The following is a 15,947-nucleotide window of genomic DNA, read 5'->3' as shown; positions in this document are numbered from 1 at the left end:
AAATATATATACATGTATTTTTATTATAATAACAGTAAGATTTTGGTTAATTTTTTCGATAAAATAATGTATTGCACACGCTCAGTTTTAATTAATTATTAGACGCAAAAGTTTCACAACCAAATAGTTAAAATGATTATTTTGCTCACGCCCGAAAGATATTAAACCCTACTAGAAGCTCTAAATTTACTTAGATCGCAATAACATTTGACAATTATGAGAATCCATTTTTTTCGCCAACCCATTTATCAAGAAAAGTACATTACTTATGAGGTGCTGCGCACATGCGTCTTGAATCTTATAATGATGAATGGATAATATAAACGAAGGGAACATATATGGAGCATGATGATGCATGGCCAATTAAAGGTTTAAGACAACTCAAATATACTTATTTAATTATATATATAAAGAGATACGAATATAACGAAATGTGCCCACGAATTGAAATCATTACCCTAATTCCTTCTTTTTGATGTCTCTCCAATCCAGTTCCATTATTACAATACAGCTCAACCAAATGTTAATGATTTGTCTTCTTATCTTTTCCTCTTTTTTTTTTGGCATCGTGAGATGCAAAATGAAATTGAAGTAAAAGGCCGCTGACAATGAAAAGAAAAACAATTGAGTGAAGATCTTCTAAATTTGCAAGTTCCAATTACGGGGCCACCTTATTGAGGGGTCTTTTATTTATAAATAGATTGTTTAGCACCGTTAATCAATTGTCGTTTTGTTCATTGTCCATACTTTATATTTTCTTAAATCATCGTTCGTAAATTATTTTCGCGACATGAAGTTGTAAAGAAGGAAAGAAAATGACAACTACACGTGCGTTTAGCACGGTCTTGCTGTCCGGCTACAACGTCTTTTTGTTTACCTTATACATACAGTATTTAATCGATAAAATCAATCATTCGATTAGAAAAAAGGATTTGGCAAAAAGCAAATAAATTATTTTTCTTTAATATTTAGTGTATGAATATCCAATTTTGTTAGATAATAGACTTATTTGTAGGAATGGACGTGAATTTTATAGCTATGATGTAGTTATTTTTTAACAACTAAAAATATAAGTTGACTTGTTAGTGAAGAAATCTTTTAAAAGAGTGTGTTTTTTGCTTATTCAATTTTATCTTTTTTATTTTGTAAACATCGAGAGAAAATAATCATTTTCAGTGAAACAAATTTTAAAGTAACAAAAAAGTATCATTTTTAATAGAGCTACTTCGTTGTTCAAATGATTTTGTCTAAAATAGATATAAAATGAATAAAAGTTTAGCTCGATCATTTACCTATTTTCTTATAAAATTAGGAAATTTTTATTTTAACGATCCTGTTTTATAATTATCATTTTTTGGGGGATATACATGCATGGCTAACTATATTCCGAAAGTTAAAATTTACAAAACATGTAGACCTTGTAGTCGGAATACAAATAAATACTAAAATAAAGTGAGAACAGAGAACCTAATAAAAAAATTTGAATGAGGGTGTCAATAAATGACATCTACGAAAAAAATGTGTGATCAAATCGAATATCAAATTGAACTAAAACATTTAGCATTTCAATTCCCGCTGAGCTCGTCTATTTTTATCCCTCTTTATTATACTTTGTCTAATATTGTTATATATATATATATACATATTTTTTTAATCTATATCTTGGTATATACTAATTGCTTAAGTTATTTCAATTCACTAGTAGATAACAATAGAACATTTATAAAAGTAATTAAAAAAAAAAAAATCTGCAGCGACAACAAGTTAACATGTGGCAAAAGAAGCAAGCAGAACAAAATCTTGAGGATATTCCATGTCTTGCTTTTTATTGTTTATTTACGGCACAATGATTAATTACGAATCTACGAAGTTTGGCCTACGATTAATATATTACTCCTACATTCTTTTAACATTACTACATTAGAATTATCGGCACTTTTCGATAGTCGCGAGGAAGGAACTTTTATAAATTATTCAGGCCGCAGAGGAAGCAGATCTTTTAGATTCTTTTGATGATGACCTAATTGTGACAAGGAAACATCATCTATTCATCTAGTAGGGAATGAGAAATATTCTTCAAAAAGAACATTAATATATATAAAGTATTATAGGTCAGATTGTATACAACAAGATTTTCAACAAGTAGGAAGAAGAAAATAAAATTAGCTAATGTTGTTGCAGTTTACATACTATGTATTAAGTTTTTCATTAAATAAAACCAGAAAATTATCAAAAAAAAAACAGGTGTATAAACTCAGATGTCTTCTTGTTATTATTTAAAAAAAAATCAATTATTCATGTACAGATGGAAGAATTCGAGTCATTTTTAAGTCTCACCAACAAAATAAAAAACCTAGCCAACTTCTAATATAAGTGATTAAGTGTGATCAATCCAAGGGTCAGGATCTGTTGTCCGTGGGGAAATATTGTACATGGTGATCGAAGGCCAATCTCCAATCCCCATGATGATTATGGTACATGTTCATTAATTCTTTTTGCTATTTACAACTAATCACGGTTATGGTGATGATTATGGTGGTGGTGGGGATGATGACACTTTACAATATTATGTTAGTTGATCAATTACTAGTTTCATTGAGAATAGGGATCAATTCTTGATAGATATATATATATACATTTGATTACTCAATATAATTTTTGAAACATTCATAGCATTCAAACTGCATAATACGATTATCAAAAGAAACTACATTTTAGTTTTCAGATATGAATGCTAATTTTAATTTTCTTATACCTCAACTGCAAAAGCTCTTTTTGTCACAATGTGGGAAATTACTACAGAAACTATAAATGTAGTAATGTACAAAATGAACCGTGGAATATTTTTGCAGAACCATTCGGCTAGTGAGCGACACCGTGCGTGTTCAGACAGTTATTACACCGTGCGTATGACTTTTGTGGTCTATTGAAACCAGTGTGGTTTGCTAATTAGATTCTCACGTGACTGTGATAATTCATTGTAGATTTTTGTAATAAATTAATAAAATATGAAGATTGAATGTTTATATTGTGTAATACAGAACTTATATCATATATTCATACTCTTTGAAATATAGAATTAAATAATTATTATATCAGCTATCTACTTTAATCGGGTCAACTGAATTATTAAAGTATTTAATTATAGGAATGTGCATTCTACAAGTTATTAATATAAAGAAAATAAAAATTAGTTACACAAAATAATTTGTTTAATTAAAACTCTTCAATGAATTAGTTATATAACACAGAGAGGATACTAGCTCGCTCACTGACTTTTAAATGTTTAACACAAAAAAAAAACTTACACAAACTAAAAACAAAAAACCGTACAATACATGTGTCTCGACTCTCCATGCGTGTCTATAAATATATACAGCTACTACTACTCTTCATTGATAAGAATCAAGCTAAGTGTTCATAAAAATAAAAGATTTATTTCTCATAAAAAAAATGGCGAGTTATAAGTTTCTTTCACAAGTTCATCTTATACTAATAACAATATTAATCATCGTTACTCTTTTAACTCCGATCACAACCAACACATCACCACAACCATGGAATATTCTTTCTCGCAACGACTTCGCCGGAAAGCTAACCACCGCCTCCTCCTCCGTTGAATCAGCCGCCATAGATTTCGGCCACGTCACCAAAATCTTCCCTTCCGCCGTCTTAAACCCTTCATCCGTTGAAGACATCACAGATCTCATAAAACTCTCTTATGACTCTCAATCTTCTTTTCCTTTAGCCGCTCGTGGTCACGGACACAGCCACCGTGGTCAAGCCTCGGCTAAAGACGGAGTTGTGGTCAACATGCGGTCCATGGTAAACCGGGATCGAGGCATCAAGGTGTCTAGGACCGGTTTATACGTTGACGTGGACGCTGCGTGGCTATGGATTGAGGTGTTGAATAAAACGTTGGAGTTAGGGTTAACGCCGGTTTCTTGGACGGATTATTTGTATTTAACGGTCGGTGGGACGTTATCTAACGGCGGAATTAGTGGACAAACGTTTCGGTACGGTCCACAGATCGCTAATGTTCTAGAGATGGATGTTATTACTGGTACGTACCATGATTTTTTTTCACACGTAAATATAAAAATACAGTAATAGTGATTTTAACTTCGTCCGTTTCTGATACCAAAAAGAAAACAAAAAAACTTCGTACGTTTTTTCGTCTTTTTCATTTTAGATCTGCGCTGCCATTTTTGGTTAACTCTTGTTTTGTTTGTCTCTTTTTTATATATTTAATTTCTCGAACTTGTTGATCGCTTTTCTTCTATTCACACATCAATCTAATCAACTTTTTTGGTCTAAGATTAGGAAAAAAGATACGGCCTAGGTAAAAAAATAAGTGGCTGTAAACATAGATGCATTAAAAAAAATTGGTGATTTTTTTTTTTTTTCATAACCAAAATTGGTGGTTGGTCTAAGATTAAAACATGCACATATTAATGCAAAGGTCGATCTAGCAATAGAAGGTGTTTCAGCAATAGCATATGTCATCATTAAAATCGTGAAATAACGAAATTTTGGTAGAATATGTGTAGTTATAGTATATAGTTTTGTTAAAACACGAAAAAAATGATGACATATGCATTAAAAATATATATATATTCTGATTTTTCGATCGAATATGTTAACACTATTTATTTACGGGAAAAATGTCATTTAAATCGTCACTTTGCCATTTGTGGAGGTTTAAAGTATGAACTTTGAGTCTGATGCTTTTAATCATCAATTTCTAGTTGACTTTCAATTTAATCTCTAACTTTCGTTGACGATGCCGATTGAGGCACGTCTTTAACTGGACAAACGGAGGATTAAGACGATGTTATATGTCCATCTAATATATCCGTTAATAAGCTAAACGATGTCGTTTAATCAAATGGAAAACCCCCAAATTCGATTAAGCACGAACCCTAGAATACCAAATCGAAATTAGAAATACAAAATCGAAGATTTTCTCTCGTTTTCTTCTCTAATCAAGACTTCAAGATAGCTGTGTTGAGTTTTCGATGTAAAGATCCTTACACCTAACCCACACACATGAGTTTTCGATGTAAAGATCCTTACACCTAACCCACACACACACTTTGAAGGCACTCCACGGGCAGCGAGTACTATCGATGTCTCGGAGCTAGAACTCATCGAAATCGAGACAGCAAATCTTGGGGAATAAAGATGAGATCGAGATTTGAGAAGAAATCGAGATTAGAGAAGAAAACGAGAGAGAATCTTCGATTTTGTATTTCTAATTTCAAGGATTAAACCTCTACACATGGCAAAGTAACGATTTAAATGACATTTTTCTCATTTATTTACTCACACACCATATTAAAATTTTAACTATCTAAAATGTTTTTTGAAAATTTAATTTTTGTAATTTCTTACTCGCATTATGAAACTTAGTGGATCTAAAAAGTCTGATTTCTGCGAAATATACATGGTCATATAGTTATATAACTGTTCATAAAACTCGGTGAACAAACGAACAACAACAAAATCGACCAAAAAAAATGAAAAAGTGGTCCCACGTGCATGATTTTACACGAGGTTTCTTGTGGCATAAGGACAAAAACAGTTCATAACGTTTGGTCCTAAGTCCTAGCCAGGTGTAATGGATTTAAGTAACAGTCAATTTTCTTATTATAGCTGTATCCATTATGTCCACATATGCATCCAAATACATTAACACTGTTGGACTCAAGTGTAGATAGTTTACGAAGACTTTCTAGTTCCATTGTTTGGTTAGGAGATAAACATAATTTAATGAGACCAACTTTAGCACTTTAGGCTCAAAACAACGATAGTTTTATTTCAAACTCGTTGCATTGTTGTATCATTTTTTATTTATGATAGTCTTTGTATATTCTTTACATAACGGTCCAACTTTGTTGAAATAGTTTACTAAACTTTTCTTATGGGGTCAAATTTTATTTTAAAGGAAAAGGAGAGATTGCAACTTGTTCCAAAGACATAAACTCGGATCTTTTCTTCGCCGTGTTAGGAGGTTTGGGTCAATTCGGAATTCTAACAAGAGCCAGAATTAAACTCGAAGTAGCTCCAAAAAGGGTATGTTAAATTTGTAAATTATGCAATAATATTATTTATGTAACTACAGAAAATTCTATGAAATTTATGATTGAACATATATGCATTTTTGTATTTTTTGCAGGCCAAGTGGTTAAGGTTTCTATACATAGATTTCTCCGAATTCACAAGAGATCAAGAACGATTGATATCGAAAACGGACGGTGTAGATTTCTTGGAAGGTTCCGTAATGGTGGACCATGGTCCACCGGATAACTGGAGATCCACGTATTATCCACCGTCCGATCACTTGAGGATTGCCTCAATGGTCAAACGACATCGTGTCATCTACTGCCTTGAAGTCGTCAAGTATTACGACGAAACTTCTCAATACACAGTCAACGAGGTCCGTACATACATACAATCATGAATCATACATATATAATTGAGAGATCTTTATGCATTATTAACTATTAATTATTAAGACTAATTTAATTTAGGTATTTAAATTATGCAGGAAATGGAGGAGTTAAGCGAGAGTTTGAACTATGTAAGAGGGTTTATGTACGAGAAAGATGTGACGTATATGGATTTCTTAAACCGGGTTCGAACCGGAGAGCTAAACCTGAAATCCAAAGGCCAATGGGATGTTCCACATCCATGGCTTAATCTCTTCGTACCCAAATCTCAAATTTCCAAATTTGATGATGGTGTTTTCAAGGGTATTATCCTAAGAAATAACATTACTACCGGTCCCGTTCTTGTTTATCCTATGAATCGCAACAAGTAAGTTAAACTCGATATTGCGAATTTACTATCTACATTTTTAGTTTTTGAATCCAAAATATATTTACCAACTTATTTTTTGCGGTGTTTTTAGGTGGAATGATCGAATGTCTGCCGCTATACCTGAGGAAGATGTATTTTATGCGGTAGGGTTTTTAAGATCTGCGGGTTTTGACAATTGGGAGGCTTATGATCAAGAAAATATGGAAATATTAAAGTTTTGTGAGGATGGTAATATGGGGGTTATACAATATCTTCCTTATCATTCATCACAAGAAGGATGGGTTAGACATTTTGGTCCGAGGTGGGATATTTTCGTAAAGAGAAAATATAAATATGATCCCAAAATGATATTATCACCGGGACAAAATATATTTCAATAAATAAACTATCGAGTTAGAATCCTATTGTTGTTAGTCGTTCTCATCACTTTGTGAATATTCCATTTCTTTGTTATATCGATTTTTGACAGAAATATAATAGTAGTGTGCAAAATATATACCACAGTTTCCACGTGAATAAATTCAAAAAATATTTCGGTGGAAGATTTTTGGCTATAAGCTAAGCACATGAAATTAAAGCATTATGCTAGTAAGAAAAATGGAAATTGATAGGAAAAAGGTGGAAATTGATAGGAAAGTAAAGGACATGATCATAAGATTCGAAAGTAAGTCTAAATGTGAAACTATCTTTTTTGTAAAGAAAATGTTGACATACATATAATACATTTAGGAATAACAAATAATTATGTCCAAGAAATGTCCCCAAACCTTTTTGTTACAGTATGCGGGAAAGAAGGAGACATCCACACTTCTTGCCTCCTTTCTGTTTTTATTTTCTTGGCTTAATTTTTAATATATTTTTTTATATTTACTTTGAAGATCTTGGTCGAACGCAAACTTAGAGCACCCTTATCTATGAACTCTTAGATAAATCTTAGCCAAATCTTAAGCTAAGATTTGTGAAGAAAGAACTCTTATATAAGAGCTTTTAGGTTTATATTTAAGCTTTTTCTTCACAAATCTTACCTTAAGATTTGGCTAAGAACCCATGGATAATGGTGGTCACCTAGAAACAATAAAAAATTAAAACATTAGTGCATCGACGAAATCGCCCTAGCCATTGTCAATTTAACTAAAAAGCATTTATATAAAACTATTCCATTAAATCAAGTAAAATCAAGAAAACGACAAAAAACGTCGTGAAAAGTGGAAAGCATATGATGAAAGTTGCGGCCGCTAGCTTTGTGATCCGAAGGAATCTCCAACCTTATTTTTAATAGAAAGTATGAAAGTACCAAATATTTAATAGTATAATGTATCTGTATATATAATTATATTACAATTTAAACATTATATTATGTGAAAAAGTCGGAACAATTAGAGATTGCTACCTAATTGTTTTATAATGCAAAATCTCATTGCATCATTACCAAAAATATAATCATGAGATTCCCTAGTATATTTCATTCTTTTCGTGTAATTACCATCCCAAAATTTATAGTATAATTTTATACTGTATTACTTAATAGTAATGTAAATTAAAATAAAAATTAAATGTGAAAAATATAAGTAAAAAAACAAATTTTGTTTTTGTGTGGTCAAACAGAAAAACCACATAGAATACGATTTTACTCACTTCGTTGTTTAGGAAAGATGATGCTTAGTTCATGGACCTCTAATGTCCAGCCCAAATATCAAACGTCGAGCTCTGGGCCTCAGAGAACACTATGTGCTGTTTTTCTCAATATTAACGGCGCGCTGTTCGTTATCAGACATGCAAAACGATAGAAAGCAAAGCAAGTGGCAAAATGCCGATGCGTCATAGTCTCATAGACTATTATAGTCAAGCAGTTGACCGTTCTCAATATTTAAAACTGATTTTCTCATGCGAGTATTTAAATACAAAAAAAAACCTCTTATTTTTTTGTTATAACATTTTAGATATAGTTTAATACATTTTATAATATTGAATGTTCTAAAATCGAATAAGAAAAATAACCCCCACCGTCAAATCCGTGATGTCATTATTATGTTCATACGTAGAGAACTAGAGATCACTAGCATTAATTTACGAGACAACATGCAGGTCGAATATTAAGCTTAACTATTAAGAAAATTATCATGAAAACTGTTTTCTCGGAAAAAAATATCATTAGTTTTGGAGTGTTTTGGTTCATATTGGTGTGTCAAAGTCCAAGTGCATGAGATGAAGGAGTCTCGTCGTAATGTGAAGAAACATGCATTTAATTTACTCGTCAAGAGAAATTCTTTCAATTTTAGCTTTTTGTAAATTAATTGATGGTTTGATACAACTTGCTTAAAAGCATTTCGCGGTCGGGGAAACTCTTAAATTTGTACAATCGAAATTTTCATCCAACCAAATGTGGTTGTGAAAACGTTCCACACATGATTAATCGATAAAATCGCAAATGATATGTACCACACGCCAAAAAAGTAAACATAAAAAAACAGAATTGATATGTATCACAATATATATAAATACAATTACTTGCTCATGATTATTTTCAAATCGTTATGGTCCACACGTACGTACGAATCAACAATTTTTTTTTTTTGTCTTGTTGAGTCACATACTAATCAATGTTTTAATTTATAATTTTTTTTTGAAAGATTAAATAATTTTCTTATGTATAAAGAAAATAAAATCAGAATTTTCTTGCTGTTATCTTACATTGGATTCGATAAATTGGAGATGCCTAACTTGTAAGAAATGGTTTTTTTTTTCTTCAAAGTTTGAAGTTATAACAATGGAAAAATCAAATTAAATATAATAGTCTAGTCGTCATATCGTCTTTTTGTTCCAAACCATGATTTGATTTTTGCTGGGCATATCTCCTTCCCGGATAAATTAAAATGAACATTGAAATTGTAAATTCCGAAAAACAGTCTAAATCATGTTTTGGATTTATGCAATTATAGGAACAATGGATATTTATCAACCAGAACGGCAGAACCAACCGATGAAGTGTATGATTGGTGCAGATAATCAAAAAGTGGCGTTTCTTACAGACTATTCTGATCTGGTGAAGATGGTGTCTTCTCCAACCGAATGGCCGGCGTTTTCAGTGTACTTGGAAGAATTTCAGAGTGACAAGGAAGAATTCTCATCCTTTTCTTTATCTTTAATTTCTCGAAATGCTAATGTAAAAGCGGATAATCTGGTACGAAAAATTCGTACAAAACCGATTCATATCACATATGTAAACAACATTCCTCAGGAATTGCTCTTTTGAACTATAATTAATTTCGGATTAAAAAAAAAAAAAAAAAAACGGCAGAACCATATACTTGAGAAAAACAGTTACAAGTTCTAGAAGCTTGTGAATTTTTGCTATATTAATATATTATAGTAGGTAGGATTGTATGTATATTCTGGGCAGGACACATAATATTAGTTTTAAAATATTTAGGAAGCTTTTTTTTTTCTTTCTTTTTTTTCAATATAATATATTTGATTTACCAAAAAAAAAATGTAGAAAGTTAATTCTAGAGGCGATCGATGCATGTAACAAGGAATCTTGGAATATATATATAAGCAGGAAAGATCGAGAATGGCATGAACTACATAAAAATCACATGATTCTACTTTTTGTGGTAATAGTAAAGATTCTTCAACAATCGACAAATACTTATTGTACTCTGTAATCTGTACGATCTTTTTTTAATTTCAATGGCCATTGATAAATAATCAGTACTGATAAATAATCAGTACTTATTAAGAACTACAGGAATCACGCGACGTCGTTTTAGGCCACTCTTGTTTTTTTTAGGCCACTCTTCTTGACATGGATATTATTTATTCATGGTGGATAGAAACAAAACTTTTTCTTGGAATTTTTTACAAAACTACTATAGCAACACATGAATTAACAAAATAAATTTTTAGATATAAATCCTTCCACAAATATTTTTTTACTAACTGATCAAGCAACATTTACATAGTTTTTATGGGAACCGTTAATAATAAGACTATTTGATAGGTTTGATCAAAATAAGAGAATAATTGAATTTGCCATCCTCTCTTGACCGTCTTTCAAACCTTTGTAGTTTGTACCATTTGACTTTGACTCTCTCTTTCTGAAATCTCTCATTCTCTCTCCTTTGGCTGCTTCTTCTCTCTACTTTTCTCAACTTTAATATTTTTCTCCAGTTTTTGAAATAAGAAAATAAAAATATGGAACGAATAATTTTCCCTAGCTCCCTCCATCTCTCTCTCTCTCTGGTTATCACAGAAGCTAAGCAATGAAGCTCTAAGTATCTCCTCTTCTTCTTCTTCATCTTCATCTTCAGTTCTCATAATCTTATATTGTGTTGGGAGAAAGTCACACGTGTGATCTTCCTACATGGATGCATTCTTCTTAACGGATGATCCCAATACCCGGAAACAGTTAATCGAGTCGCTAGCTCAATCTTTTGGATGTGTTTACGTTTGTCTTTGGTCTTATTATTTCCCTCGACCTTCTAAGTAATAATCATATATTCCTCGTTCTCGATCTTTACATTTATATACATTACACAGCAACACATATGTATATGTAACATGTTCACTCTTTGTAACGTAAATGTTTTTTTTATTAATCTCATGATGCATTTGATTTTGAGCTGCAGCTATTTGATATCAATGGATGGATATTACAATGAAGCTTCTGAAGAACCTTCTTCTTCTTCTTCTTCCGGAAGTTTAGCTAGAAGCTTATTCCATGAGTATCGCCAATCCGTTATCCCACTCCAAAATGGGTAAGATTGTTCATCAATTCAAGTCACACATGCAATGTTTATGTCCTTGAATATATATATGTGTTTAGTACTAATAAAGTATATAATCAAAAATCTTAATTTCAGGCATGTACCAAGCATGGCGTTCATGAACAATCTTCCATACGTAGAGATTCGACCACAAGAGATTCAAAGACTTGCTTTTAACGACGCACAACGTCTATTCTATCAGGTCATTATATTATTACAATCACCACCACAACACCGTTTTTATTTCATATTTATCTGTTATAATTTCTATTATTATGATATTCACTAACAATCAATTCTTCACCTCTTTTCATTATTGGTCGCAGCAAGCCAGGATTCAGGTACAATATTTCATTTTCATTAATATTTCAACAAAACGTAATTAATACATGTAAATTTAATGTTATAAATGTGTTATGGATCAGACAGTGATATTCATGGGTTGCCGGAGCGGCGAGATCGAACTCGGAATGACATATGATGCTACAAATGTATGAATCTTTTTTTTTTTTTTTTTAATTTTATAAAACCATAGGCATTTATTAATCTACTTAAAGATTTTTAAATCTCTACATAATATAATCTCTATATGTCATTGACTCAAGGACAGATGAAAATAGAAGCAAGTCTTCGAGAATGGTTCCCTGAAGATTTCAATAGAAAGTCTTCTCCGGTAAACTCCGACTATCTCCGGCCACCGCATCATCCATCTTCATCTTCTTCTTCTCTTAGTCCCAACAACGTCTCTGAATATTCCTCTCTTTTATTCCCACTCATCCCTAAACCTTCAACGACGACTGAAGCCGTTAACGTTCCGGTACTTCCACCCTTAGCTCCGGTCAATATGATCCATCAACAACAACAAGAGCCTTTGTTCCGTAACCGTGAACGTGAGGAAGAAGCAATGACAAAAGCTATCTTAGCGGTTTTAACGGGGCCATCAAGTCCTCCGTCTACTTCTTCCTCGCCACAGCGTAAAAGAAGAGCCACCGCTTTTAATAGATATTACTCCATGATTAGTGGCCACGGTAGAGCGCCGCTGCCGAGTTTACGGAAGCAAAGCATGATGAAAAGAGCGATTTCCTTCTACAATAGGCTTAACATTTACCAGAGAGAGCGTTTTACTAGGGAAAACGCTACTACACACGGCGAAGGAAGTGGTGGAAGCAGCGGGGGTGGACGTTATACCAGCGGGCCAAGCGCAACGCAATTGCATCATATGATATCGGAGAGGAAACGGCGAGAGAAGCTTAACGAGAGCTTTCAAGCATTGAGATCTCTCCTTCCTCCGGGAACTAAGGCATGTGATTGAATATTTTTTTTTCATGAATTATAAGTTCCATATATACTATGATATTCAACTCATTAAACTATCCTAGATTTGATAAGCTTGATCTTCTTCTATAAACACTTGGCCATATGATTGTTTCTTTTCAATAATATAGTTATAATATCTTAAAAAGATAGCTTACTTAGTTTTCATGCTTACATATGTTTCATATGCTATATCATATTCAACAATGTTATATATTTGAGCTAAATGTAATGACTGCATATTTTTGAACAGAAAGATAAAGCATCGGTCCTCTCCATTGCAAGAGAGCAACTATCTTCTTTGCAAGGCGAGATTTCGAAACTACTAGAAAGAAACCGGAAGCTGGAGGCGAAGCTAGCCGGAGAAAGAGATATTATAAATGATTTACTACCCAATGAGAGGTTTAACGTTCATATAAGTCATATATCTGAATCAACATCAAGAGAGAGGATTTTGGATCTAAGAGTTGTTCTAAGAGGAGACAGCATTAGGGTTGATGATTTGATGATAAGACTTCTTGAATTCTTGAAGCAAATCAACAATGTGAGCTTAGTATCAATCGAAGCTCGAACTCGAGCTAGGGATACTTCGGTTGTTCTTGTGAGCTTAAGGCTCAAGATTGAGGTAAAGTAACATCTTGATTTTATTAATTTGGTTTCTGTTAAGGGAACACATTATTTGAGATTTATTGATTAGTCAAGGTTGGCATAGACAGTATGTGATAATATACAGTACATATAATATACCAAAAAGGAAATTTGCTATATTTGTATTTTACAATTTAGTGGGTTTTATTGAAGGCTCCGTCGCATTGGTTGGTTGGATTTTATTGGTGTGTTAACTCTCTTCCACATAAATGAATTTGATAGAGTATATAAATAAATTATTTGATAAGATAAGTAGATAGCCACTAGTTTGATATTGACTATAAAAGGTTTATTAGTCGTTTCGAATAAAACAAACGTATAAAGTTATGGAATTATATTAGTATTACTTTTGTAGGGTGAATGCGACGAATCAGCCTTCCAAGAAGCAGTCAGAAGGGTTGTTGCTGACTTGGCTCACTGACAACAAGTTTGATTATATTCTTCTTTTACGCTTACAAATTAATATTTGATTATTGAAAGATTAAATTATTTATAAGTTTTAACTATGGCGTGGGGCGGCTCCTATCGTTGTCGATGGTTCTTATTACTGTGGATTTTCAGCCGTTCGTCATATTTCCTGAATCAATCTTGACCGTTTGTTTTTATTCAGTTTTAAGCTATTACCGTAATTATCTAATAAGCTATATTTGTCCTCTATAAAAAATTGTTTTTGGGACATCATTTCTTTATACAAACTGATGTTAGTTTCTTCTTTGAAATAAAAATTATTGGCGAGTATTTGTTTAAACTCCTTGAGTTTTATGATTAATGGGTCGTATAATATGGTAGTCAATAATTGTACTTGTTTCTCCATAACACTTCCAACTTGTATTAGATATACACTATGTATATTTAAAAATACGATCCAAGTCATCCAGCTAAAATATAAAAAATACTAGAAGTTTATGTCACGTATATATATATATAATCTTTCATAAATTCATGTGGCTAGGTTTAAATTTCTTCTGTCGCCCAAATTGACTAAACTTTTCTTGCTAAATGGAAAAACCAAACGACAAGGATATCTACAGATAAAAGAAAATGAATACTCAAGAGCTTGGAGACAGCGATGGTTTTTTGCCAAACAATATATTGATGGTTACATACTTACATTAATTAATGAAGTTACCTAGAAGTTACCTTCCAAATTCAAATCATTTCCCTTTTTAGATATGTGGTTCATTCCAACGTAGGGGCATTCATTATGTATCAAATTACATGAAATATTACAACTTTATTTATTTCATGATTTTTTTCTTAAATGAAAAATTAAAGTTTTAGACTGCATTTTACTTATATGGATTGATGCTTTGTTAGTTTCTGTGGAAATTTTATGAAGTGTCGGTTTGATATTTTACGAGAAATGTTGTTTAACATTTGTTCTGCAATTTAAATAATTCATTATTGTAAATAAGTACGTAAATTTCTTTTTAAATGAAGGTTCTTAATTAATTAGAAAAGAATAAAGGATTATTTTCTTCTTAATAAATGTAGAAAGTAAAGAACAATTCTTAACTTAAAACTGAGAATACATATTTATCAAAATTTTAACGTAATTATGTAAATATACAAAAAAATTAATGGATTTTTTTTGATAAAATGTGAAGTTCATGTAAGTTATATCATGTAATTTGAATATTATCATTGTTATTTTTTTTTTGGTTAAAATGTTATGTTTATTTTTTTGTAATTCCTGAAATCTTTATAAAAGGAAAACATACGTTCTTGATTATACACTAATGGTTTGATATAATGCACGTTATTAGAATACTACTCCCTCTGTTTCATAATAAGTATATTTTTCACACAAATTAAAAAAACATATTAAAATTTCTCAAATACTCTTTAAATGCAAATTGACTTTTGGTGTTCTTTTATAAAGTTGAGGTTAAATTCGAAATTGTATACCAAATATTATATTGAAAATCTAAAACGACACTTATTTTAAAACGCAAAAATAATCATAAAACGACACTCTTGACGAAACAGAGAGGGTATTAAATATCCGAAACGAACCCTCATTTCCGGCACCGTTCCAGACACAAGCCTCCTCCATAACTGTCACAGTTCAATCCGGTCAGACGAAAACCAAATGTAGCAACGATTTGAGTCGATGGCTCAAACAAAACCCTAACGCCAATCTCCACATCTAGCTATCCCAGATCCAAGGATCTGCCGCTAATCATCACGATAAACAGTGACTCCTACCAATCCGCCTTCGACTTCTGTCGCTAGACGTAGCAGCCCCTCTGACAAGAGAGCCGTGAGCTTCTGGTTTTCCGCAAAGCTACTTTTTACTAATTAGGCTATTAAATTAACATTTTCATGATATTATGCACTGCATTTTTTTATTTTTTATTTGGTGCAAAGATACACTGCATTTTAGACTATATTAAA

General features: G+C 31.9%; 2 protein-coding genes across 2 annotated transcripts; both read left to right on the top strand.

The window, feature by feature from the left end:
* Positions 1-3,403: 3,403 nt before the first annotated feature.
* LOC9302249 (cytokinin dehydrogenase 3) lies at positions 3,404-7,316 on the top strand. Its single transcript, XM_002866129.2, has 5 exons — positions 3,404-4,063; positions 5,948-6,075; positions 6,179-6,439; positions 6,551-6,819; positions 6,914-7,316. Exons 1-5 carry the CDS (start codon positions 3,454-3,456, stop codon positions 7,200-7,202), a joined length of 1,557 nt encoding a protein of 518 aa, XP_002866175.1. The 5' UTR covers positions 3,404-3,453; the 3' UTR covers positions 7,203-7,316.
* A 3,686-nt stretch (positions 7,317-11,002) lies between these two features.
* On the top strand, positions 11,003-14,750 carry LOC9300566 (putative transcription factor bHLH041). The gene is made up of 8 exons (XM_021023580.1): positions 11,003-11,307; positions 11,451-11,579; positions 11,685-11,790; positions 11,915-11,929; positions 12,014-12,079; positions 12,199-12,888; positions 13,156-13,527; positions 13,906-14,750. Exons 1-8 carry the CDS (start codon positions 11,186-11,188, stop codon positions 13,969-13,971), a joined length of 1,566 nt encoding a protein of 521 aa, XP_020879239.1. The 5' UTR covers positions 11,003-11,185; the 3' UTR covers positions 13,972-14,750.
* Positions 14,751-15,947: the final 1,197 nt, after the last annotated feature.

This window comes from Arabidopsis lyrata (assembly GCF_000004255.2).
Source record: "Arabidopsis lyrata subsp. lyrata unplaced genomic scaffold ARALYscaffold_8, whole genome shotgun sequence".
Taxonomy (NCBI): Eukaryota; Viridiplantae; Streptophyta; class Magnoliopsida; order Brassicales; family Brassicaceae; genus Arabidopsis; species Arabidopsis lyrata.
Note: the sequence above shows the minus strand (reverse complement) of the source record. Positions and strands in the feature narration are given on the sequence as shown.